This window comes from Scyliorhinus torazame, chromosome 13 (assembly GCF_047496885.1).
Source record: "Scyliorhinus torazame isolate Kashiwa2021f chromosome 13, sScyTor2.1, whole genome shotgun sequence".
NCBI classification, from domain to species: domain Eukaryota; kingdom Metazoa; phylum Chordata; class Chondrichthyes; order Carcharhiniformes; family Scyliorhinidae; genus Scyliorhinus; species Scyliorhinus torazame.
The window spans coordinates 17791479-17818456 of record NC_092719.1 but is presented as its reverse complement, the minus strand read 5'-3'; the positions used below and the strand labels follow the sequence as shown (position 1 = coordinate 17818456).

At 43.5% G+C, this 26978-nt stretch overlaps 1 protein-coding gene across 1 annotated transcript in view; it reads left to right on the top strand.

Moving 5' to 3' along the window:
- Nucleotides 1–26978, top strand: part of chchd3a (coiled-coil-helix-coiled-coil-helix domain containing 3a) — a 344371-nt gene that overhangs the window by 294340 nt on the left and 23053 nt on the right. Inside the window, exon 6 of the mRNA XM_072471116.1 lies at nt 14468–14538. Coding sequence (XP_072327217.1) covers nt 14468–14538 — 71 coding nt within the window. The remainder of the gene's footprint in view (nt 1–14467; nt 14539–26978) is intronic.

The window sequence follows — 26978 nt, the reverse complement described above, 5'->3', positions numbered from 1 at the left end:
AACCGAGATATTTGAATAATCGGCAGCCACAGGTGAGGTGCCTGAAGATTGGAGAGTGGCGAATGTTGTGCCCTTGTTTAAGAAGGGCAGCAGGGAAAAGCCTGGGAACTACAGACCGGTGAGCCTAACGTCTGTAGTAGGTAAGTTGCTAGAAGGTATTCTGAGAGACAGGATCTACAAGCATTTAGAGAGGCAAGGACTGATTCGGGGCAGTCAGCATGGCTTTGTGCGTGGAAAATCATGTCTCACAAATTTGATTGAGTTTTTTGAGGGAGTGACCAAGAAGGTAGATGAGGGTAGTGCAGTAGACGTTGTCTACATGGACTTTAGCAAAGCCTTTGACAAGGTACCGCATGGTAGGTTGTTGCAGAAGGTTAAAGCTCACGGGATCCAGGGTGAGGTTGCCAATTGGATTCAAAATTGGCTGGACGACAGAAGGCAGAGGGTGGTTGTAGAGGGTTGTTTTTCAAACTGGAGGCCTGTGACCAGTGGTGTGCCTCAGGGATCGGTGCTGGGTCCACTGTTATTTGTGATTTATATTAATGATTTGGATGAGAATTTAGGAGGCATGGTTAGTAAGTTTGCAGATGACACCAAGATTGGTGGCATAGTGGATAGTGAAGAAGGTTATCTAGGATTGCAACGGGATCTTGATCAATTAGGCCAGTGGGCCGACGAATGGCAGATGGAGTTTAATTTAGATAAATGTGAGGTGATGCATTTTGGCAGATCGAATCAGGCCAGGACCTACTCAGTTAATGGTATGGCGTTGGGGAGAGTTATAGAACAAAGAGATCTAGGAGTACAGGTTCATAGCTCCTTGAAGGTGGAGTCGCAGGTGGACAGGGTGGTGAAGAAGGCATTCGGCATGCTTGGTTTCATTGGTCAGAACATTGAATATAGGAGTTGGGACGTCTTGTTGAAGTTGTACAAGACATTGGTACGGCCACACTTGGAATACTGTGTGCAGTTCTGGTCACCCTATTATAGAAAGGATATTATTAAACTAGAAAGAGTGCAGAAAAGATTTACTAGGATGTTGCCGGGACTTGATGGTTTGAGTTATAAGGAGAGGCTGGATAGACTGGGACTTTTTTCCCTGGAGCGTAGGAGGCTTAGGGGTGATCTTATAGAGGTCTATAAAATAATGAGGGGCATAGATAAGGTAGATAGTCAACATCTTTTCCCAAAGGTAGGGGAGTCTAAAACTAGAGGGCATAGGTTTAAGGTGAGAGGGGAGAGATTCAGAAGGGCCCAGAGGGGCAATTTCTTCACTCAGAGGGTAGTGAGTGTCTGGAATGGGCTGCCAGAGGTAGTAGTAGAAGCGGGTACAATTGTGTCTTTCAAAAAGCATTTAGATGGTTACATGGGTAAGATGGGTATAGAGGGTTATGAGCCAAGTGCGGGCAACTGGGACTAGCTTAATGGTAAAAAACTGGGCGGCATGGACTGGTTGGGCCGAAGGGCCTGTTTCCATGCTGTAAACTTCTATGATTCTATGTATACAAATGAAAGTTGATTCCTGCCACATGTTAGCAGAGACAGGACTGGTCTCCTACTTCATACAAACCCAAGACAGCGTAATATGGCGAAGGTTCACAGATCAGCTTCTGGTGACACGAGCAAATTCACCAGAGGCAGAACCGACCGTCTCCAAATCCAGCTGGGCCAAGAGACAACCTGGTTCCCGAGAACCTGACACTAACTGAACCAATTGGGGATAACGGCACCTCAATTGCGAATCAAACAAGTCAACCTCAGATCACTACTTCGACTCCGGTTAAGATAAATACTGACGACGCTCGAACGACGCAAAGACACCAGTTGCAGCAAGTACTAACAAGCAGATGTCTGAAGTTCACTGACAACCACACAGAACGACAACCTCCAGAATGTCTGACGTATTGACTTGTTGATTGTTCATGTCGCTAATTGTTAATGTTATACTGTTTATTGTGTCAGGGACCTTTGACTTAAAGGGAGAGGAAATATTGCGTATTCCTCCGAAGCAGCCTTGTAGCTGAACAGCGGCACTTTAAGAGAACAATTGCGTGATGCCATTGACCGTTTGCATGGGCAACCAGGTGGTTAACATCACAGCCTATAATTTCTGGTGGTGGCCATGAGAAGGATTATGGGCCTTGCTGACTCAATCTTGAATCCACTACAAGTGTGTGCTGCTTGATAGTGTTGTTGATGACCCCTTCCATCACTTAATGGTCGAGAGTAGACTGATGGGGTGGTAATTGGCCTGGTTGGACTTTTCCTGCTTGTATGGAGGGCATATCTGGGCAATTTTCCATGCTGCCGTGTCTATGCCAGTATTATGGCTGTACTGGAACAACATGGCTCGGCACACAGCAACCTTTGGAGTGCAAATCTTCAGTATTATTGCCGGAATATTGTCAGGGTCCGTAGTCTACACAGTATCCAGTGCCTTCAGCTGCTTCTTGATATCATGTGGTGTGAATCAAATTGGCTGAAGACTGACATCTGTGATGCCGGGGACCTCCGGAGGAAGCCGAGATGGATCATCCACTCAGTACTTCTGGCTGAAGATTGTTGCAAATGCTTAAGCTTATTCTTTTGCACTGGTGCGCTGGGGTCCTCCATCATTGAAGATGGTTTTATTTGTAGAGCCACCGACAGTGACATTTTACTTGTTTGCCACCAATCACGGCTCGATGTGGCAAGACTTCAGAGGTTAGATCTGATCAGTTGGTTGTGGTATAGCTTAGATCTGTCTATTACTTGCTGCTTATGCTGTTTGGCATGCAATTGTCTTGTGTTGTGTCTTCTCAAAGTTGACTCATTTTTATTCCTGGCAATCACTCCTGCATTCTTCATTGAACCAGGGTTGATCCCCTGACTTAATGGTGATGGTAGAATGGGAGATATGCAAGGCCATGAGGTTACAAATTATGGTTGAGTACAGTTCTGCTTCTGCGATGGCTCACAATGCCTCATGGTGTCCAGTCTTGATTTACTCGATCTGTTCGAAATCTATCCCATTTAGCACAGTGGTAGTACGATGGAGGGTATCCTCAAAGTTGTCACCACAATACTGTGCCGTGGTCACTCCTCCCGAGACTGTCATAGACAGTTGCAATTGTGGCAGGCAGGTTGGTGAGGATGAGGTATATTTTTCCCTCTTGTTAGTTCCCTGACCACCTGCTGGAGAACCAGTCTAGCTTCAATACAGTGCTGAGGCAGTGTTGGAGGTGTGTTGTTCTGATGTGTTGTTACGACAAGGTCTTGTCTTCCTTTTGATGGGTGTGCTAGATCCCACGATGTGTTTCAAGGAAGGACATGGCGCCTTCTGGCGTTGCCAACATTTAATCTTCAGGTTTAGTGTTCCAAAACTGCTCTTGCTATACTCTCTTCTACATAAAATCTCTGTTGCACTGTTAGCAGGTGAATGAATTTGTTCTTTCATTCAATAAAAAAGAATTACTTTTTTTTACTGATTCCGAGTAAAGAGTTTTGTTCTGCTAGGTGGTGGAGGGGAAGCTATTGAATGGCATCCACTGAACGTTTTTGATAATTTATATACGCTGCTTTGCAACAGAAGAAATGGAGGCATAGTTAAAAACAAAGCGTAATTCTGCAATTTTTAGTGAGTTAAAGTTCCAATCTTAAAGTCCTGTAAAAGCGGTGAGGAAGTTAACAAGTATCAGGCGCGATTTAACGGAAGTGAAACAGAATCCCGTGTCAAACTCGTTTAGCCGTGTGTTTCCTGGCGCTGGCAGTGCTGATAACTATTAAATCGACTCAACTTCATTTCTGGGCCGTGGCGGGAAACGTCCCGCCGAGTCTCGTTTGAGCTCCGCTCACCAGTGCAGGAAGAGATCAGTGGCGCCCCGATCTCTCGACCCTCCCCCCCGCCGTAGCCTCTGGAACCCCCTCCCCAATAAGGGGTTGTCAAGCCCCCGCACACTCCACCTCATAAGTGTACCTCCGGGCCCTATCCCTGGCACGACGAGCATGATGACACCTTGGCACTGCTAGCCTGGTACCCTGGCAACACCCCTGCCAGCCTTGCAGTGCCACCTGGGCATCCTGACATCAGGGTGGCTGCCAGGTTGGCAGTACCATAGTGTCTGGATAGCATTAGGGATGCCAGGATACTACCCTACCCAAGGTCCGGTCCGGTCCCCCCCCCCCCCCCCCCCCCAAGTGCCGGTATGTCTGGTCCATATTTGTGGAAAGTACTGCTAAATGGTGCCCGTTTGGGGTCCACTATCTGATTGAATGGTGGAGCAGGTTTGAAGGGCTAAGTTGCCTACTTCTGCTCCTAATTCCTATGTTGGGTCCCAGGTGTGGGTAAATCCAGTGAAGGCATATTCAAGTGAGACTAACTGCTCACTTGAATAGGCAAATCTGGGATCCAGATTATAACGCGTTAGATTGCGCGCGGCGCAACAAGGACGGTAAATCTTGCGGAAGGCCTCGCACGCGGTTTACCGGCCTCGCCGCATCCCGAATCTGGCGCGGCAAGGCTGATAACTCGTGCCCATTATCTCTTCTAACCATGCTTTGGTTTCCTGTTATTCAGAATTAGCTTTAACAATGATGGACGGTAAAATTCATAAATGGGAATTATTAATTTCAACAAGGAATTTATATGATGCCTCATAGTAGAAGCGTCATATAATTTGTGAAGTTGTCTAAATTGAACGAGTATTTGTTGTTGTCACTTTTCCCTTCCCATCTCTTCTGAGATCTTGGTCATGCCGGCCTTCATCTGTGTGATTAATTGGCTTTCTGATTGTTTCAGTATCTCCAGTCTTAGGACTTTCATTTTCTGCTCTGTCTTTTGGTGATTGAGTAAACACTCAAATCAGCTTTGTATTAAGGTCACTGACTGACACCGGATTAGTGGCAGCTCAATATGCTCTTTATGAAGAAAGATTATGACAAACATCTCCTGTCAGATGATATTTTAATAATTTAATGCAAAGACTGCAGTGAGGACTTCTTCTTTTACTCTCTCTCTCTCTCTCCCCTCCCCTCCAACCAGGGGGTGAGCCAAGATCACAAGGTACAGGCATAATCCCGTAGCACAGACAACAAGCGAGCCTTTTAGAATGCAATACCATTCTATTCAACCTTCCTGCTGTGGAACACTGGATTTTAGCATTACTGTATGTTAGGATTTAGCAGATATCCAATTTAGCAGAAATTAAATTCTGTCTGAACTGTGGAGAAGCAACGTGGAGTAAACCTGCTTCAGTCCTAATCACAGTGGGCATTTTTTTTTTGACTAGTCCAGCTGCAGAGAAAGAGTTTAATAGATTTTTACAATTTCCTTTATCATCCTCCCCACCCCTCACCCACTGCCCCATTTTTCCCTTTTCCTTTGCACTTAGAATTGATTGCAATGTTATGAAGTGATAACCCAGGCCCTCTAAGAGGAATTAACATTCTATCCAGCTTTGCACTTGTACCTTTGATGCACCGCAACCACGGTGTCACCACCGCAGTTCCTGCTACGACAGATTCTAATGTTTAGAATTCCACTGATTTTGATCCAGAATTTTGTTGTTTATGCCTGGGGAAAGTGCATTGAAATAATACACTAGGCATAATGCACACGATAATATCTAGATACATGTATTAGTAAAATTGGTTCGCCACCAATTAGCTTTTCAGCATAAGTTATAAATAATATGCAGATCATAACTCTTGCTTGTAATTCCCGTCTTTGGGAGAACCATGAAAATGTGTGTCCTGATGTGATTGCTGTTTATCAAGAGGATAGTTCATGCTATCGCTGTTTTAAAGAGGAACCATTGGCATTTTATTCAGTGCTTGTGTATCACAGCCTGTGTCTCAGGGAAGAGTCCAATTGCCGCTGACTCCCTCCACAGTTACTTGCTCGAGTTGAATTTGAACTTGCGGCAACTTGATATCTCGTTCAACGTAGAGCCACGGTTCAAATTCCAAAACGCATCCACTGCCAAAGTCTGCCAGCCTCCCTTTCTGCAGCATCTGTCTGAACCACCGCTCCTGCTGACTTACATTGAAGACTTTGTCCATATTTTCATTGCCTTGATTTAATTTCTTCAGCGCCCTTTTTGCCGGTCTCACCCCTCATGTAAAGAGCAAAACTGAGTCAGAAACTGTTCAAAATTGAGCCGTTCATATCCTGTTCTGCACAAAGTCCCTTTTGCCCACTCATCACTGATCTGTACTTGCTCCCAGTTCCCCAGTGCACTGAACTTCAAATCTTTTATGACTTCACCTTACATGAACTCTGCACCCTCTTGCAATCATCCATCCCCTCCTGTGCCCTCTGGTTCTCTGACTTTGACCGTCTCTGAATGTAGGACACCCTCACTTTGCCCAGTTATATTGGTGGTTGACTGATTAGGCACTGTGGCATTATTCTCTGGCACTATTCTCTTGAACTCATTTGCACATCAATTTCTCTTTCTGCATTCAAAAGCCTTTTTGAAGCCCATCTTTTTCCTAAAGCTTCCTGTCACCTCTATATTCTCTACCAGCAAGCTTCATCCATTAATTCCCTTTTCTGGGGCAACACGGCCGCACAGTGGTTAGCATTGCTGCCTCACGGTGCCCAGGTTCGATCCCGGCTCTGGGTCACTGTCCGTCTGGAGTTTGCACATTCTCCCCGTGTTTACGTGGGTTTCGCCCCCACAACCCAAAGATGTGCAGGTTAGGTGGATTGGCCATGCTAAATTGCCCCTTAATTGGAAAAAATTAATTTGGCACTCTAAATTTTAAAAAGAAATTCCCTATTCCTCCCCTGTAAAGAATCTCAGGTCTTTGTTCCACCGTAAAGATGCTGTATGAACTACAAGTTTAAAGGGACAGTTGTCATGTTATTGGACTAGTATTCCAGAGGCCTACGTTTATCATCCGAAAGACATGCATTCAAATCCTACAACTGCAAATTCAGTTCATTTAATAAATCTGTAATAAAACTCTAGTGTCGGCGATGGAGGTCCTGAAACAATCCAATTGTCATTAAAATCTTTCTGGTTCACTACTTTCCTTTGGGATAAGTAATCTGGTGTCCTTGCCCCAGCCTGGCCTACATACGACTCTTGACCTATAGCAATGAGGTTGGCTCTTAACAATCCCATGAAATGGCCTAGTTTTTAAAAAATATAAATTTAGAGTACCCAATTCACTTTTTCCAATTAAGGGGCAATTTAGCATGGCCAATCCACCTAGCCTGCACATTTTTGGGTTGTGGGGGCGAAACCCATACAAACGCGAGGAGAATATGCAAACTCCACACGGACAGTGACCCAGAGCCGGAATTGAACCTGGGACCTCAGCGCCATGAAGCAACAGGGAAATGGCCTAATTAAGGACAGTTGGCATTGGCCAATAAATACTGGCCATGCCAGTGTTGCAAACATCCCGCGAATGAACAAAAACGTTGTTCACTTTTTCACGAAGCCTAAACCACCAGGAAAACATTGTGGATTTTGTCATCTGGGGACCAAATTGTGACAGATGCACATCATTTTACTTACGATCCTCAAATATCGCTGGGCCAGAGAAACTTTGGAAATGGATGTTTTTGATTGATTATACAAGCTGAGGCATGCTGTCTTCTAAATTGAAGGGACCACTAGACCCTTCGCTCAATAGTAATGCCGCGCACAAAGTAAGAAGCAGAGTTGAGTTCTTTATCAGCAGCATGTTAAGATTTTGATACCGTGCGATTGTGTTCACAAATTGTTGCAAAATCCTGTTTGTGTGCGCAGGTAATGGGTCATGGGGAGGTAGTACTGGGGGTGGTGGAAGCTAGTGTGCAATCTGTGAGATGATCCATTACATCTGATGGCGCAAACTATTTCTACTCCACATCCGTTAAACACCAGAATTAGGCCCACCATCTCTTGCACTGGTAGGAGATCCACCTTCCCACTCTTCTATCAGGACCGCAATGCTGGTGGTTCCTGTTATTTCTCTGGCTGTAATAAGTTTGCTACTAAGGATGCCGACTGAAAAATATGCCGATTTAGATGAGCAAAAGATCAACCTTGACTTTGTATCCAAAGCTGTATTGGCCTAACACCACTTGTGACCCATATTAGCATTGAGGAATGGCCATGTGTACAAGGTACTTGAGGGTCTCTGACGCCCATACACTTGTACTCCAGCAAAATCAGTGACCTCAAAGTCTTGATTTAGTGGAGATGTTTAAAATCATAAAGGGTTTACATGGAATAAATTAGGAGAAATTATTTCTAATAGTTGAAGTGGCATTAACGAAAGAGCACAGATTTGAGGTGACGGGTAAAGGATCCAGTGATGACATGAAGAAAATCTTTTTTACCCAAGTGATTGGGATCGGAAGTGACAAGATGACGAATGCAAATTCAGTAGTCGCCTTCGAAAGGGGATTTCTGCAAGAGAGGTGACAGTGAGGAAGCTGGAATGAGTAAAGAAGCAAAAAGCAATGATATACGTACTTGCTCAATGAACAGCAACCGTTCAAAGGTGCAACATCAGTAAAAGAACTTGCAGCTGTAAGCTTCTATGAAGCATACTTCTAATTTCACGCTTGTATCTGTTTCACTGGCTAAACCTTAGTTGATGATCTCCTCACATGACTTCAGTTTGGACCAACTCATTTTATTTTTTGAATGCTCTTTCATTGCTAAGTATTTTCTGGACGGCTGTTCGCTTGTGACAAATGTGCCATACTGGTGAGCATAGAAGCTGCCGCGGTGTATCGGCTGCACCACGAACTTCAGCCTTACCCAGAGAGAAGTATGTTCAGAATGGACAGATTACACCTTCACCTCCAGTAGAAAATGTTACCATTTACATCACATTATATTTTTAAATGTGCATCATTATAATATTTCACCCCGGCCCTCCTGTTGTACCGGCTCTCAAACATCCAAGAGAGTTCTGTTCAAAACCATATTTTCTGTGACATTTGATGTATAACTGTTCTAAAACCTTTACTTTAATGTACAATGGCAGAACTCCTTTTGATCGTACTTAATGTAAAAAATATCTCCTGATTCTGGGAAAATACTTGGGGCCGCATCTTCCTGCCCCCCCCCCCCTTCCATGTCTCTTCTTCAGAACTTAATTTTTATCTCGCTACAGCTTCTTCTAAGTGCTCTCCCGACGTCCACAGCAGGGTTGGGTGCACCTTGCTGACCAGTTTACCGTTCGGATGACCTTGGAGGCCATCCTCTGGAGAGCCACGGCATGGACTTACTTTGACTTACTTTGGTTGTCCTACTGTGGGGCTTTGAAGGATTAAAGAGATCACAGGCAAAGCGGATTCACAAGGACCGGGCAACCTCCGAGTCCTGACTGGAGATCACAAGGATGCTCAGCCGCTAGTCCCCCTTCATCTGGGTCAGGAAAAGCCCCTAACACCCTGAAAGAAAGAGGCACACGGAGGGAAGTTGAGGTGCCTGATTCCTCCCTTCATGTAGCCACTGCAGAAGCTCATCCATGGCTACCGTGCTGTAGTGCAGATTTGTGCACATCTCCAGAAGAATCTGATGGACTAGTACCTCCATGGTGTCCGCCACCCTCCCCATGCAGACCTTCATTAGTGCACAAATAGGAACCATTTCAGCAGGCGGTCGGCCGCCTCTGCCTCACGTGCCATCCAGTTGGGGGCCTCTGGCACCTCTTCCTGATATTCTCGGGTTGCTTATTGACTTTACATCATCAGTTGAAAGGCCAATTGTAGAGATGCTTGTCATCGGACTTGGACCTGACAGATGCCTCTTCCCCAGACCTCCTCCAAATGCTGATGGTCCCAGCTGACCATGCTGCAGACACATCTGTGCAGCGACTACCAGAATGCCAGACCCTTCCTACACTAGAAGTGATACCCACTGAGGTATTTGTCTCAGGGTTGATGGAGGGTGCACCTAACTGCTGTGCTGTCTCACTTGTGTGCTTTGGTTATCTGTGATGTCCTTGCTCCTCTGCAGTCTTGTATTGGAGTTCGACAGGTTTCCTGAGCCTCGGGCCTTGCCCACTTCCTGGTGACAGCTGTAAGTGAGAGAGGAGAGAGCAAGTAACTGTATGTGCTGCCTCCAACATGGAGGCGCCCTTGACCCTGAGGTTTCTATCACATGCATGGATCCTTATTAAATTGAAGCCGAAAGCCAATCTCTCCATCTCCGATAGCCCTGTCTTGGACCACCCTTGCCAGCTGGCCTTGGGCACCTGACTGCCCTGTCGACTTATTCCCATGTGGGGTTTGTCTCCCAGCTCAACCTCCTCCTCTCATCCATTGGAAAGATGATGTCCCTCCTGGTCTCCATTTGGTTGAGGAGGACACCCAGGAAGACATAACTGGACCTGGACAGCCGGAGGTCCCTCTCCTCTTCTGGCCATCTCAATAGGCGTGGTGGGTAAGTTGCTGTTCAGCAAATTTTAAATATGGCACCAGGATGGGACAGCAGGTAGTGCTGCCACACAAAACTTTGGGACCCCCTCCCTCCCCCCAGTACAGATTTAATGACACCACAAATTCTCAGCAGCCTCCACAGTGTGAAAGAATCCCCATCCCCACCCTCGCTACAGAACTTAGACCCAAGAGAGAAAGTTCCACCCTTGGAAAGTGACATTTTCTGAGATTTTGGAGTGGAGTCCACAATCAAATCTGTGCAGATCTGCAGTTTTGGACTGTTGGAGAGGACTGTGATTGACCCCTGATATGTGTAACTGAAGCCAGGATTCCATTTGTCTGCCTTTATTTTTGGAGGAAAGTGAATCTAAACCAGCAGAAAGGATTCAATGGTTTGCATCCATGATCATTTACTCATTATACAGCAAGCCCTGCTGTTTGAAATCATTTACCATCGATTTTTATTGTGACAGAACAGAAAAATACAGAAAACATATATCACCACCTGCTTTTATAAAGTGTATGAATTGGGCAGCAGAATTTAATAGCAAGGAGCTACCTCCTTCAGAAAGTAACAATTAACGATGGGCCACTTATGATCTGCTCTCAGCACTTTTTCAGAAAGCAATGTTGGCATAACAGGACGCTGTCTGTTTTCTGATGGGATGAGTCCCATTTTCATGCGATTGAACTATTTATGAATGGTTCCATGTGCTAATGAAATAGATTTCAGCCCATGCAGCAACTAAAATGTGGTTTCCTGCCTCCTTCAAATTTTCTATGGCTCAGTGGAGGCTATTCAGTCCATTGAGTCCATGCCAGCTCTCTGTAGAGCAAACCAATAGTCCCATTCCCCCACTCTATCCCCCTGGCCGTGCAAGTTTATTTCCTTCGTGTCCATCCAGTATCCTTTTGAAATCATTGATCGTCTCGGCTTCCACCAAATTTGTGGGCAGCAGGTTCCAGGTCATTCTCACTTGCTGCATAAAAAAGTTCATCCCCACTGCATCTCTCACCCAAAACCTATACCTGTGTCCCCTATATAAAATATATATATATATTTTTTTTTAATTTAGAGTACCCAACTTTTTTCAATTAAGGGACAATTTAGCATGCTCAATCCACCTACCCTGCACATCTTTGGGTCATGAGGGGCAAAACCCAAGCAGACACGGGGAGAATGTACAAACTCCACACGGACAGTGACCCAGAGCCGGGATCGAACCTGGGACCTCGGAGCTTGAGGCAGCTGTGCTAACCAATGCACCACCGAGCTGCCCTCATATATAAAATAATAACCAAAGAGAAAATGCTGGAAAATTTCAGCAGGTCTGGCGGCATCTGTAGGGAGAGAAAAGAGCGAACGTTTCGAGTCCAGATGGCCCTTTGTCAAAGTTAAAAGATAGAGAAAGTGGGAAATATTTATACTGTGGAGTGAGAATGAAAGATGAGTATAGCCACAGAAACCCAGGGGAACAGGGTGCTAGTAGCCACAGAAGTAACGGGGAAAGAGTGTTAATGGCAGTCCCCAGAGAGAACAAAAGGTGTGAAAGGCCAAACAGCAGAAAAACTAACATCAGAGGGTAAACTGTGACAGATGTAGATATAGGGGGAGGGGGAAGCAAAGGGAGAAAGGGGAAGGAAAGATGGATAAGATGTTGTGGGGGGGGGGATAAATATACATAAAGAAAGACAGGAAAGAAAGAAATGGTAAAAGACAGTTAAAGTGAAATGGGATGAAAATAAATGGGTCGAGGTGGGGTAGAGCTAATCATCTGAAGTTGTTGAATTCGATGTTGAGACCGGAAGGCTGTAGCGTGCCTAACCAGAAGATGCGATGTCGGTCCTCCAGTTTGCGTTGAGCTTCACTGGAACATTGCAGCAGGCCAAGGACAGACATGTGGGCATGGGAGCAGGGTCTTGTGTTAAAATGGCAAGTAACGGAAGGTCAGGGTCCTGAATGCACAAAGACCGAAGGTGCTCAGCAAAGCGAGTGCTCAGCAAAGTGACCACCCAGTCTGCGATTGGTCTCTCCGATATAGAGGAGACCACACTGGGAGCAGCGAATGCAATAGAGCAAATTGGAACAGATGCAGGTGAAATGCTGCTTAACCTGGAATGAGTGTTTTGGGCCTGGGATGTTAAGCATGGAAGAGGTAAAGGGGCAGGTGTTACACCTTCTGCAATTGCATGGGAAGGTGCCATGGGTGATTGGAGAGGTGTTGGGTATGGTGGAGGAGTGGACTAGATTATCTCGGAGGGAACAGTCTCTGCAGAATGCTGGCAGAGGGAGTGAAGAGAAGATGTGTTTTGTGGTGGCATCACGCTGGAGTTGGCGAAAATGGCGGAGGATTATGCTTTGCATACGGAGGTTTTTTGCATACGGAGGCTGGTGGGGTGAAATGTGAGAACGAGGGGGCTCTATCCTTGTTCTGGGAGGGAGGGGCGGGGACAAGTGTTGTGCGCGGGAGATGGACCGCACACTGTTGAGGGCCCTGTCAACAACTGTAGGTGGGAAATTACGGTTGAGGAAGAAGGAACACATTTTTGTCTGTGCCCCCTAGTCCTTGTACCATCAGGTAATGAGAACAGTTATTCTTTGTCTAACTTATCAAACAGTTCACTATTGTACACCTTCATCAAACCACCCTTTGTTCTGAGGAGAACAACCTAGGGTGGAGGTGTGGGCTTGGGTCGGGTGCTCTTTCCAAGAGCCGGTGCAGACTCGATGGGCCTCCTTCTGCACTGTAAATTATATGATATCTCCGGATTCCCTGTAGTTAACCTTTCCCCTTCCCGAGTACCCAGGTGACTAACTCCATTCATGCTGCTGTCATTCATTGCCAGACGTGAGAGAGTGTACATTAAAGAAAATAAGGATTTGTGTTTCGGTAATTTATCACTCCTAAATGTCACAGTTTACATGTGGTAAAAACTGGGCGGCATGGACAGGTTGGACCAAAGGGTCTGTTTTCATGCTGTAAACCTCAATGACAACACACATCTATGAAATACAAAATGATGTATCACATGGGCAAATATGGCAGCCATTTCGCAAACAACAGGATCCTGTAAACTTAATTATGATGAATGAACAGATAATTTTGTATTGGTTGGAGCACTACACCTCTTTACTGATAGCTTGTGTAACATTGATAAGATCCAACCTCGGGAGAAACACAGAGTGAGCATTCGTGCATTTTTACCAGGTTTTTTTTAACATAAATCCTGAATGATGGTTTTTATCCTGGGCAAATGTGTTTGGGAAATTATACTGTGGAACTAGACCTTATTGGTAACAAAGCATTGCTTGCAACAACAAAAAAATCAACACAATGCGTTCATTTCTGCTATGATTGTTTGTGCCAAACTGTGTCCAGTATGCCAGATTTCAAATACTGTCGCTTGTTCTTTTGAAACAGATAAATTACACAGGAGCACGCTTGCCTGAGGGACTCTGTGTCTAGTTCTGTATTTCCCCTTTCTATCACAATAAAAGCGGGTGGTAATAAATGTCTTCAAACATCAGGGCTGGGTGTGTAATGAGTAAATGATGGTGGAAGAGGAATACAAGAAATAAATGATGAATCCTATCTCTGCTGACAAATGACTTTTTGATAAGTTGCCTTACAATCAAATTAGAAACGCCCTTCTTTATATTGAAACCCCAACTGAACCATTGAACAGCAATCAAAACAGCAAATAAACTGCTCAAAACTATCGTGCCTAAACAAAAATAAGCCTTCAGCTGAAACAATCAAAAATTGCTATTGATTCTTACAGCTGTTGTGTTCATCTTTATTGATCCAGTAAAGAAAGATAAATCTGGTCCCAAATGAGATTAGTGTACGTCAGTACGTCAGGCAACGAGACCGATTTTTAGCCATTCATCACTACAGGCATTGACCCATGCACCCAAACCAGTTGTGCTGCTGTCTAATCACATTGCCATCGATTTGTATCTAATGCGACAGACCTGGTGTCTGAAAATCATTTACATCCTAAGACTGCTTCCTGCTGTAATGTTGGAGGGGGTGAGGGACGTGCGCCTCAATGTAATTTTAATTTTCTCACTTTTTATTCCCCCCACCACAGAGTGCCGAATTTTACAAACTGACCACTGAACAATACCAGACGGCCGTTAGTGAAGTGGAGTCCAAATTCAAGTAAGATCTAAAATTACACTTCATTATTTTTAAGTGTCCTTATTTTGAAACAAGATAAATTTTATGGTACCTTTTAAATGTAATCTGTACACTTCAGTTCATCCAACAATCATCAAGATACTTGCATCATTCCTCATTATATTGATCATTTTCATCGGAAATGAAGCAGCTCAGTTAGCAGCATGGGTTTGTGCACTGCTGCTGAAATTCGATGCTCCTGCTGTAGAACCAGTGGGGAGGTAATGAGGTAGAACGTGCCAGCACCCGATCGCTTTATTTCCTTTTCCAAATATGATTTGGAGAAAACAATCCCTAAAACTGAGGTTTAAACCGAAAACGCTGGAACCACATATTAGATCAGTCGGCATCTAAAACAGAATAATTCTAATCGAACTCTTGGTCATCATGCGAGACATGTTACCCGTCGTTGCAAATGAGTCTCAGTGAATGGTCCTCCACCCAAGAATTAAACTTCTTTTTTTCTTTTCTGTCCTGTAACAATATCCCCAGTTAAAGCCAAACTAATGATTTGATTAAAACTGACTGACGTGTATGTTCCCTTTCGGAGAGCTGAAATTCCATTGATAGTTTATACATTGTCTACTGTGATGGCTTTTCTGTACAGTTTCAATCTTTCATATGTTATAGAATGACATGAAATTCACAGTAGAAACAAGCCATTCAGCCCAAATAGTTCATGCTTTTCACAGGGGCATGGGGCTTTTCACAGTAACTTCATTGAAGCCTACTTGTGACAGTAAGCAATTATTATTTGTGTTTATGCTCCACATGAGGCACCTCCTTCTTCGCCTTCTCCAGCCAACTTCTATTCCCTCTTATTTATCTAGCTTATGTTTAAATACGTTGCACAGATGTCTGGATGCAGCACTACCCTGCACCCCTTTGTTTCTAATACCTGTTGCAAAGGAGAAAGTTGAATACGCGGGAAAGATATGTCTTTGGACATAGTCAATGTGGGTTGGGAATGGTGCAGGCCAGTAAGTCAATCAAGTCATTGTAACAATGCACTGATTTGAGAGCAAAGTTGAAGCTGTTTGAGAACGTCAGCATGATCTGCAAACTGAGTACTGATTTACAATCTACCTGGCACTGAATTTATTTGTTAAAATTTTAAATCTATCATTTATATACATCTAGGTGAAGAATCAAGGCCCATAGTGCAGAATACGTGCAAGATTGAAAAATATAGGCGAGAAGATGAGTTAAATCAAGTAGCAGTTTGAGTTTTAAAAGCTTGTGGATTGGAAGAGGAAGGAGAGACTGAAGAAGGTGCGGAGCTCCACATCTTTTGAGGTCCTAGGAAAGAGTGAGTTAGAGACAGTGCAAGAGATCTTGATTTTAACACAATGAGCATGTAGGAGGAAAAAGAAGACACAAGGTGATGTATTTGAAGCTTAGGAGAAGCCATAGAAGAAATACAATTTCCCAACAAACACAACTGGTAACAATGTTCTCATGCATCATGAATAAAGTGCTGCTGTCTTTTCCCTCCACTTAAATAAGTAATGTTGTGCAATACCTTTTGCGTTGATACCATATTTGTATAAAAGTAAGAGCTGTATCGTATATCTAGAGAACTGGAGTTAATCATTAAATGCAACCACACTGACAGGATTTGATGTAATGTAAATCATAGCTAGCAAGAATGTGCATGTTAATCTCATAGGCAGCCATCCCTCCAGAAGCCGAGTGGGTTATTCTTGTGCACATAAAAACATTTCCATTATATAAAGGGTCAATTAGCTGTCTGGACCGACTGTCTGAACCTGACTTCTTAATGTAAATCCATCTTATTTAGTACTATTCAGGCTTTATGAGATAATATGTACAGATGTAACTTTTTAAATAATAAAAGCACCATGAGGAATTTTGAGATTTGTTATTTATCAGTGTTTCCTCCGATATTCCTGAGGCAATCCTAGTCATTTTCATGGAAAGGGCAATATGTGAGGAGCAATCTTTGTCCATTGTAGCAGTGGATAATAGCTCTATGAAATAAACAGTACACAGAAGGGTTCTGTATGGATTAAAAATTGCATTAAACATGGCAGCTATTGAGAATAAAACTCAACGTACTGAATATCTTTTGATTCTCTTTCAAATGTTATTGTAAACGTCTACAGTATTTTGTGAAAAGGTTTGTGAAAATGCATTTTTGCATTGAATGTACTGGGCTTTGCATTATTCGGTATAGTTTCCGATTTACCTTTCTTGTAGAAACTTCAGAGTAAAGGTTGGGTATTTGCAGAGGGAAAGGGAGAGTCACCCGACATGTGCACAAGATTCTTAAACATGTAAATTTCTTGAGATAGATACTGGTTCCTGATGTCGAAGAACCAATAGAGCAGGAAAAGGTCTTTTGAAGAGTCCAGACTGCATTCTGTGCAAAACACGACATGGCCTGCTCAATGTTTCCAGCATATTCTCTTTCGCAACGTCCAGCAGTTTCTTTTACTTTTTTGTAATTCTTTTTACCTGAACCACAAAATCGTGTTGCACGTTGTTTTCCTAACAGGTTGTCTTTCTTAGATAAGGCTATTACAAACCCCCAAAGTGAAACGTTGATTTGGAAGGTAGAATGTGTGGGTTAGGTTAGGCAGGTGATTTTGAAAGTATTTCATGGACAGCTATAAATATCAGGAAATTTCTTGGAAGCACTGGTCTGAAAATCAAGTTTGTCCACCGGATACGTTTACTTTTTCAAAAGAAATTCCAAGTAAGGAACAATTTAGCGTTGCCAATCAACCTACCCTGTACATCGTTTTTTTGGTTTGTGGGGGTGAGACCCACGCAGACATGCGGAGAACCGGGTCCTCGGTGCCGTGAGGCATCAGTGCTAACCTCTGCACCACCGTGCCGTTTCTTTGTTTTTAAATTTAGAGTACCCAATTTTTTTTTTTCCCAATTAAGGGCCAATTTGGCATGGCCAATCCACCTACCCTGCACATCTTTGGGTTGTGGGGGTGAAACCCACACAGACACGGGGAGAATGTGCAAACTCCATACGGACAGTGACCAAGGGCCGGGATTCAAACCCGGGTCCTCAGCATCGTAGGCAGCAATGCTAACCTCTGTGCCACACGCTGCCCATAGCATGCCGTTCCTAACCGCACCACCAGATACATTTACAAGTAGCAGTTTATCCAGGATTGTGTGAACATCTATATATGTTCGGATGACCACAAAAATATGTTTTGATCTAGTGCTTATCATTTGGTAGACTACATTGAAGATTGAAATTTTTTTTCATTCTATCTTACCCTATTCGAGCATCAACACTGTGGTATAGGGCGAGATTTGTTGACCATGCCCGCAGCAAGATTGCCACGGACAGGGACCTGGGGCAGGAATTTCCATTCCAAAAAATCCCTCTGATCGGGATCCCACACTTACTGATGTTAACAATCTCACATTTTTTTCTTCTGTCAGTCTTCTCTTTTGAAATAATTTCTAAAAACATAAAGGAAGCGTGTGGATTAATTTCTTAATTTCCAGGATTTTTTGCCTTCAAAGAGTAGAGGAATGTACGATGGACGGGCATTTCCTCTTTGTGAAACTGGCAATATGCTCCCACCCAAACAAAACTTTGTGTCTGCAGGGTAGCAGTCACACTTATTTTATTCTCTTTGCACCCCTTGCTAACAAAGCAATATTATTATTATTTTTTTTAAATTTAGAGTACCCAATTCATTTTTTCCAATTAAGGGGCAATTTTAGCGTGGCCAATCCACCTAGCTTGCACATTTTTGGGTTGTGGAGGCGAAACTCACGCAAACATGGGGAGAATGTGCAAACCCCACGGACAGTGACCAGAGCCGGGATCGAACCTGGGATCTCGGCGCCGTGAGGCTGCAGTGCTAACCCACTGCGCCACCGTGTTGCCCTACAAAGCAGTATTATCATCAGATGCAAGAATCATATTCCGCAATAAAGACCATTATAGGCCATACCAAAAGCTGAAATTGGAAGTTTGAACACATTTAACCACCTGAATATATCTAACTTTCCTAATGCCAACAATTTATGTAATTTCCAATAACTATACACATTTTAAAAATGGAAGTTGCAAAGTGAAATTTCAGTTCACTTAATATTGAGTTAAGTCAAATCAGGGAGCCAAATTGTCAGCAAACCCAGTCAGAGGCATCAACCACTGCAGCCTGCTCAATTCTAGTTCATCAATAATGTTTTCTTGAGGTAAGGCAAGAGATTGGCTGAATATTTGAGTTAAAAGTGCGCTTTTCCCTAATGTTCTCATTTTTCCCAGTACAATACGAGCATTGAAAATTCAAGTCATTATTTGAACCCGGCATTTAAATATTGTAAAAAATGACAAAAACATTTTAATCTGGCTTAATCCTGATATTCTTTGAACTAGGGTTCTGCATGTCAGAAGTGTCATGCCTATGAAGTCAAATGGCCAAAAAGTATTAGCTTTATATTAAAATCTGATTTTCTTTTATCCTTCTATTTTTTAAACAATTCATACAATGAAAGCTGAAAAAGATTTCTGAAGATTGGGTTTTTCAAATGGTTATGAAGGCAATTCCATCAGGGGCTCGCCATGTCAACATCTTGCCTTCAATGCGCTCAATATAGAGCAAGTAACGTGGGTTTCTCAGTCTTTTTATTTGGAAACCCTCATAAGGTGATGATACTGTCAAACTCACAACTAAGTGAAAATGAATGACTCCAACTTAGAAACACTGCTAAACCAATACACTCTATTTTAATAACAGTCAAAATGAATTGAAACAGTTGGAATAAACGGATGATAATTTATTTTTGTGCCTTTCCAATTTTTTTGTAAAATAGTCTAGATGAGTCTATCTGAAAAGTAAAGTGCTTTCTACGACCATTTAATAGGGTCCTTTATTAAAATTTGATGCATGTATACGATTCTGAGGTATTTAAAAATGAGCTGAAATCAATAGAAAATCTGGATAGGGTTTTAAAAAATGACCCCACGCACTGCTGCAGTGAAAATCCCCAGCTTTTAGCAGGAAGCTTAATGAAGAAGAAAGCCCATCAAATCTGTGAGTGGATGCAAAATGTGCTGGATCCTGGCATTCGAATCCTGAGAGAGCTGTTATTGCACAGAGGCCATCGTGATTTCATTTCCTGCACTTTATTGCTCTATTTTATAGGGGAATAAAATAGTCAAGTGCAATGCGTTTCATATGCTGTGAATGATGGAGTGCTAAGGTGTATTATAATTAGCAGCATTGCCCAAACTTCAGCATTAAACAGTAGATAAAGAATAACAGCTAACCTGGAATTCATTGTGAGGCAATGAATTACGTCACAACCTGCAAAAAGTAAGAGGAGCTCCTCGTAATGAATATCCGCCCCATGATATATTGCAGACTTCAAAACACTCCCTGGTATCCATGCTTACTTTACTGACGTGTTCAATATGATTTTATTTTTGTTTTCATCCAAGCTCATACATTTTTTAAAATTTGCTTCAGCTCTTATGAACACCAATCATAGTGGGGGCGGGTGCAATTGAGGTATTTCAGACAAGGGTTAGACCGAAAAAGAAGAATATGCAGGGTTGTGGGGGAGAAAAGAGGGAAATGACTCATTCGGCTACACAGTGGGCTGAGTGGCCTCCCACACCAACAATGCTGTGAGGCAAAGCATGCAAGTGACACCGCGATAAAAGACGAGGAATCAAGTGCTTTGGTTAATTATTGACAGCCTGTAGGCTTCTTGCACATTTAAGTCGAGGTGTTTAAGGTTTAAAAAAATAAATATTCTGATGACAAATTACGGACCAAGCGATGTTTGCTCAACTCGTTCCCTGAAGGCACTGGCAACCTCCCAGTCACCCAAGTAAGTTGCTATTCCTCATGTGTGAATTTAGATGTTGAATGTCAGCAGGTTATTCAACCATGCAGCAGCACCACAGTTGAGCCTGCCCTGCCTTCGGCCAACTTTGCCCTCCAGCCATTGTTGTGGGAAGCACTAATCAGAGGCAGAAATCCTTATCCAATTGTACCATGCTGCTGCAGTGTTCATCAGCACAATCTGCATGGCTCAGCTGGCCATTTGAGTGAGCCCCAGATAGATTGTTCCTGAGGAGAACGACTGTGATGCACGCATTCTACGTCATTGTCAGCCTGTAATTAGGTCTTTATAAACAGTTTATTACAGGTGTCTTTTTTTAAAAAGTGACCTTCTTTTGCTCCTACTACATTTGCGCCTTGCTCTGCTTCTCTCCACTGCTTGTGCAGGACCTCGTGCAACCATGGGGCAAGGAAGGCCATTTCCTTTCAGGCTTTTGACAGTGACATCATTAGAAAGCACCAGAAGGCAGTATTGTAAGCCTCCCTGCCCCTGAACCTCTGATTGGCATTTGCTGAGATTGATAATTCAGCATAAGGAGGGGCGAACGAGGCACTCCCATGTGTTACTGCTCCACTATATTCCATGCATTTCCATTATTTAAAGGGTGAAGTGGTTTCAGCCAATTTAAGGTAAACTAGCCGGCTCTGTTTCTTTCTTCTCTCGACATAAACATGATTAAAATATTATTGTGATACGCTGTAGTTGCACAGATTAGATTCCCCATAGTTAGATTAAGAGCAGAGACATCAGATTGAAACAGGCACATTTCTGAAATGGATCGAAAAGTTTGCACAGCATGCTTGATAAAACATGATAGTACAAAAGACCGGCCTGGGTGTCGGTTTCAGCTCTTAGTGATTGATTAGATTCAAGGTTCTTGACCTCTTTTTCTTGTGTAATTGGTGAAGTGCCAACTACCAGAAAGGATGGCTGATTTAGAAGTTTTGACGTACCCTAGACCTCAGCAACATCCCGATAATTGCATTTCAGACAGAACATATTTAATGCAATTAAGCTACTGATGCCTTTTATAAAAGTTTCCATCGCCCATCAAATTAGATGTTGCAACAAGCTTTGTTTAATTGTAGCTTCCATTGAGGGACTAATATGATTTCTGAGGGATGTCTATTCTGTTCAAATAATGAAATAATTTAGCCTGAGATTTTTTTTGACCTGTCCCTCAGACTTTCTGTTGGTATGTACTCTTCCAATAACCATGCCTTCGTAGCCACTTAATCCAATTTAATCCAAAAAATTAATAGACTTGTATTTACGGACAGACTAAATCTGAATACCAAAAATAAAAACATTACTCTCCATATTTTAAGTGGTTGAGAAACCACTTGCCTTGGATGGAGTGGAACATGCAACTTCACAGCTGCGTCTGGTCCTGTAAACATGGGGCACAGTTTACAGTGGGAACCATTGAATTGATGATGAGTGGAGAGTACCTGTCATTGTTAAAACTATTGCCGAGGAACATTGAAGGCACTCATTGTATCCTTGCTGCTATCAGTACAGAATGAAACCAAAACCATCCTGATCTTTTTGGATTTTTAACACCAGATTGTTTGAGCACGAAGCATCCCATAGAGCTGTTTCTGTACACTTGTAAAACAGGAATTGGGGACGGGACAAATCTACAAAATCTTTGCATGAGTCTTAATGCATGGTAGCTTGATATCTTGGAGGGAGATATTCTTGTACTTCAGCATTCCAGTCCTTTTAACCCTAATCTGTATGGCAAGAACAGCATGGTAGAATATCGAATGACGCGATCCACTGCATTCCTGACATGTTTGTTCTTGGAGCTGTAATAGCCCCGGCCTCACGGTAGCACCCTCATGAACGCATGCCTATCTCAAAATACCATCAGCACCCCCCGCAACCCCGGTCTCCACCAACTGCGTTTCACACTTCATTTTCTAAATTGGTACGTAGGGTCCTGCCAAAACGATTCAGTGCACCTTCAGATAATACACTTGTGAAGTTGGTGATTTATAGTTTGTCAATACTAAACTCAAGTCAAGTAAAATGGATACAGTAAGTACTTTCTCATTAAATGCTGGATTCATTTTTGAAAATTGTCACTGAGCTATAACCTCAAACCGGCAGCTGCAGAAGGAGAAACCAATGTGTACAGCTTATGTGGGGTCTTCATCAGAACAAACCCAAACGTCTCAATATTGCGTAGAATTTACAAATTAGATTGCCCATTCGGCATGTCGATCAAACCACACGAGCTTCCTCCCACCCCAGCTCATTTAACCAAACCCTTTTCCGTTCTTCGTTGTGCATATCAAGCAGCCCCTTAAATGCATCTCTGCTATTCGCCTCGGTGACTCCTGTCAGCAAGTTCCACATTCTGAACACTATACGGTGAAGAAATATCTCCTGAATTCCTGATTGGATCATGAACCTTAGTTTTCTCTTTTTCAGATACTGGTGGATCTGTTGTGTATTACCAACACTTTCTGTTCTAACTTCACCTTCCAACATTTTTAGTTGTTGCTTTCTTTATGGCATTAGAGGTGCAACAGTAAATCTTATATTCCACACGAGAGAAATAAAACTGATAACAGTAGTGATAAAAGTAAAGTATGAATGCTGAAAAATTGGTAAGTCAGGTCCTGCCAAACAGTTCAGTGCACCTTCAGGCATTACACTAAAGAAGGTGTAACCCTTTGTCACACAAATGTCTGCTCTCAAAATCATCAGCACGTGTACTTATTTAACACCTTTAATATAATGAAATGCCCCAAGCTGCTTCAAGAGAATGCTGTGACCCAAAATTTGACATCAGTTCACATAACTTCACAGCGCCAGGGTCCCAGGTTCAATTCCTCGCTGGGTCACTGTCTGTGCGGATTCGGCACGTTCTCCCCGTGTCTGCGTGGGTTTCCTCCGGGTGCTCCGGTTTCCTCCCACAGTCCAAAGACGTGCAGGTTTGGTTGATTGGCCATGCTAAATTGCCCTTAGTGTCCAAAAGATTAGGAGGGGTTATGGGGATAAGGTAGAAGTGAGGGCTTAAGTGGGTCGGTGCAGACTCAATGGGCCGAATGGCCTCCTTCTGCACTGTATGTTCTATGTATAAGGAGACATTGGAGCAGATGGCCAAAAGCTTGGTCAATGTGGTAGATCTTAAAGGAGGACTTAAAGGAGAGAAGAGACAGAACTTGAGAAGTTTGGAAAAGGACTTTCAGAACTTAGGCAACCGACGGCACAGTTATCACTGTTGGAGTGGCTAAAATGGCTTGTGGTCAGATGCTCATCTTGGGCGTCGAGTACACGAAGGTTGTGAAAACTGTAGTTCAGCCTCGGATTGTTGCAGGAGAGGGATGGAAACGGTGGCTCGGAAACAGAATTTGTGACAGGAACCGAAGATGTAGTTTCAGTTCTCTGACTGTTTAGTTGGAGGAAATTTCTGCTCGCCCAGTTGGCCAGCAGTGCAGAGGTCAAGAGAGGTAGTGGTGAAATTGAACTGGATGTCATCAGCATACATTTTCAGGATGATTTCACCAAGGGGACAGCACGTTGATGAGAAATAGGAGGTGGCAAAGATGGATCTCAGGGGGGAACACCCGAGGTAGTGAGGCAGGAGCAGGAGGAGATGCCATCGCAGGGTCATGCTTCCATGTCAGAATAACGGACAATTGAAACATCAGGGATAACTACAATTTGTAAGGTTCGTTATTTTGCATTGACTGTGCATGTTACCATGTATTTACAGAACCATGGTGGATAGATGGCGGTCACGATAAAGATTGGCCATGAACTAATTGAATGCTGGGATAGGTTTGTGGAGCTCTTTAACTAAAAATAAAACAAGCTCAGCAAATATACACATGTTCAAAAATAGTACTGCTGGCTGCAGGTATAAAAACATGTTTCTGAAAGAAAAAACATCAGTCAATTCTGGATGTTTACGATTACAACTCTGAACTAATGCCCTTTATCCTTTCTTGAAACAATTGAACTCCGATTGAACTGAGGCCGTTAATTTATCAATTAAGATTGTGACCTAAATTGAAAAAAGCCAAACTTAGAATGCATTGTGCATAACATTGCTGGCTATATAGCAAATCCTATCACCTGGTTTTCAAAAATGATCTGCTTTATGGCGGGAATGTGTCTCAAGTATATTGGAGGTAGCAAGTGTTGCTTTTATTGTGTAGCAAATTTCAGTTGCACTCAGGATGTAGCTGAATGCTGATCAGTGATGCTCAGATTGCAATGTTTCAATTGTTGGACTACAGTAGCAGATCTCCTTTGTCATTGGCAACAATGAGCAGCGGCAGTAAGGTGCCATAGCATTGCCGTTGTGAGTGCCCATGTGTGGAAAGTTTTTTTAAAAATAAATGTTTTATTAAAGTTTTTCCAATCAGCGTTTTTGCACAACAAAAATAGAAATACAGATGGTAATAAAAGATAACAATAAGCATAGCCCAAAGCTTACGATAAAACTAATTACAAAACAGAAAAACATTTTTTTATAAACAGAACAAGGTGGGTTTTGTCTTCTTTCCCCCCCCCCACCCCCCACCTGAACCTCCCCCTCAGGATGCTGCTGCCGCTGACACTTACTGCTCCCCTAGAAAGTCAAGGAAATGTTGCCACCGCTGGGAGAACCCCATCAAGGACCCTCTCAAGGCAAACTTTATTCGCTCCAGGCTGAGGAACCCCGCCATATCACTAACTCAGGTCTCCACGCTCGGGGGTTTCTAGTCCCTCCACATTAACAAAATCCGTCTCCGGGCTACCAGGGAGTGTGGAAGGTTTTTATGAAGAGGTTGGATAAGTTGACATCCTTGTAAAGTGAAATGGGCATCTTGGAACTGACAACTCGATTCCTTCATCTGGAGTAGTGGAAGGCAACCGTGAGGGTCCACATACACAGCAGGGATTGCTCACGGTGGGACAGAGGGACTCAAAAGGGAGACGATAAAGATATCATGATGGGCCACAAAACTAGTGCAGCAGTGAACACAGAAGAATAGGGGCTCCAGCAACAGTGTAAAGAAAGAGGAGGCTTTTAGAGATAAACATGAGTGAATATATGGTAAAATATAATCGATAGCTGTATCATTAAGTTTTTTTATTCATTTATGGGATGTGAGCTGGACCAGCATTTATTATCCATACTTAGTTGCCCCTGAGAAGGTGGTGGTGAGCTGCTTTCTTGAACCGCTGCAGTCCCTGAGGCGTCAGTATGCTGTTCGGGAGGGAATTCCAGGATTTTGACCCAGTGACAGTCAAGGAACAGCAATATAATTTCAAGTCAGGATGGTGAGTGACTTGGAGGGGAACCTCCAGGTGGTGGGGTTCCCACATACCTGCTGCACTTGTCCTTCTCGATGGTCGTGATCATAGGTTTGGAAGGTACTGCCTAAGGAACCTTGGTGAGTTCCTGCAGTGCATCTTGTAGATGATACACACGGCTGCCACTGTTCGTCAGTGGTGGAGGGAGTGAATGTTTGTGGAAGGAAGGCCAATCAAGTGAGTTGCTTTGTCCTGGAAGGTGTCAAGCATTTTTGAGTATTGTTGGAGCTACACTCATCCAGGCAAGTGGAGAGTATTCCATCGCACTCCTTCCATCACTTTACTGATGATCGAGAGTAGACTGATGGGGCAGTGATTGGCCGGGTTGGATTTGTCCTGTTTCTTGTCTACAGAACGTACTTGGACAATTTTCCATGATGCCAGGTAAATGCCAGTGTTGTAGCTGTACTGCAACAGTTTGGCTTGAGATGCAACAAGTCCTGGAGCATCAGTCTTCAATATTATTGCTACAATGTGAAGGCAGGACTTAGTCTCTACAAGGACTGTGCAGTAGTCACTCCTACCGATACTGTCATGGACAGATGCATCTGCGACAGGCAGTTTAGTGAGGATGAAATGAAGTATGTTTTTCCCTTGCCATCTGCTGCAGTTCCAATCTAGCAGCTGTGTCCATTAGGACCTGGCCAGCTTGGTCTGTGGTGGTACTACCGAGCCACTCTTGGGGATGGATATGAAGTTTCCCCACCCAGAGCACATTCTGTGCCCTTGCCACCCTCAGTGCTTCCTCCAAGTGGTGTTCAACATGGAGTAGAACTGATTCATCAGCTGATGGGGGACCATAAATGTTAATCGCCAGGGTGTTTCCTTCATGTTTGACCTGATGTCATGAGACTTCATGAGGTCCAGAGCTGATGTTCAGGACTCCTAGGACAACTCCCTTTGCCTGTATACCACTGTGCCGCCACCTCTACTGGGTCTGTCCTGCTGGTGGCAGGATGGTGGTGTCTGGGAGATTATCTGTAAGGTATGATTCCATGAGTATGATCATGTTATGCCATTGCTTGATTACTCTCTGTGACAACTTTCCCAATTTTGGCATAAACCCCCAAATGTTAGTAAAGAGGACTTTGCAGGGTCAACAGGGCTGGGTTTACTTTGTCGTTGGCTGGCTCAATGCTGGATGATCCGTCCGCTTTCGTTCCTTGTATTGGCTCTTCAGAATTGGCTGTGCATGCTTATTCTGTTATTTGTGGGGGGTGTATTGGAGGGTGGTTGCTAAAACAATA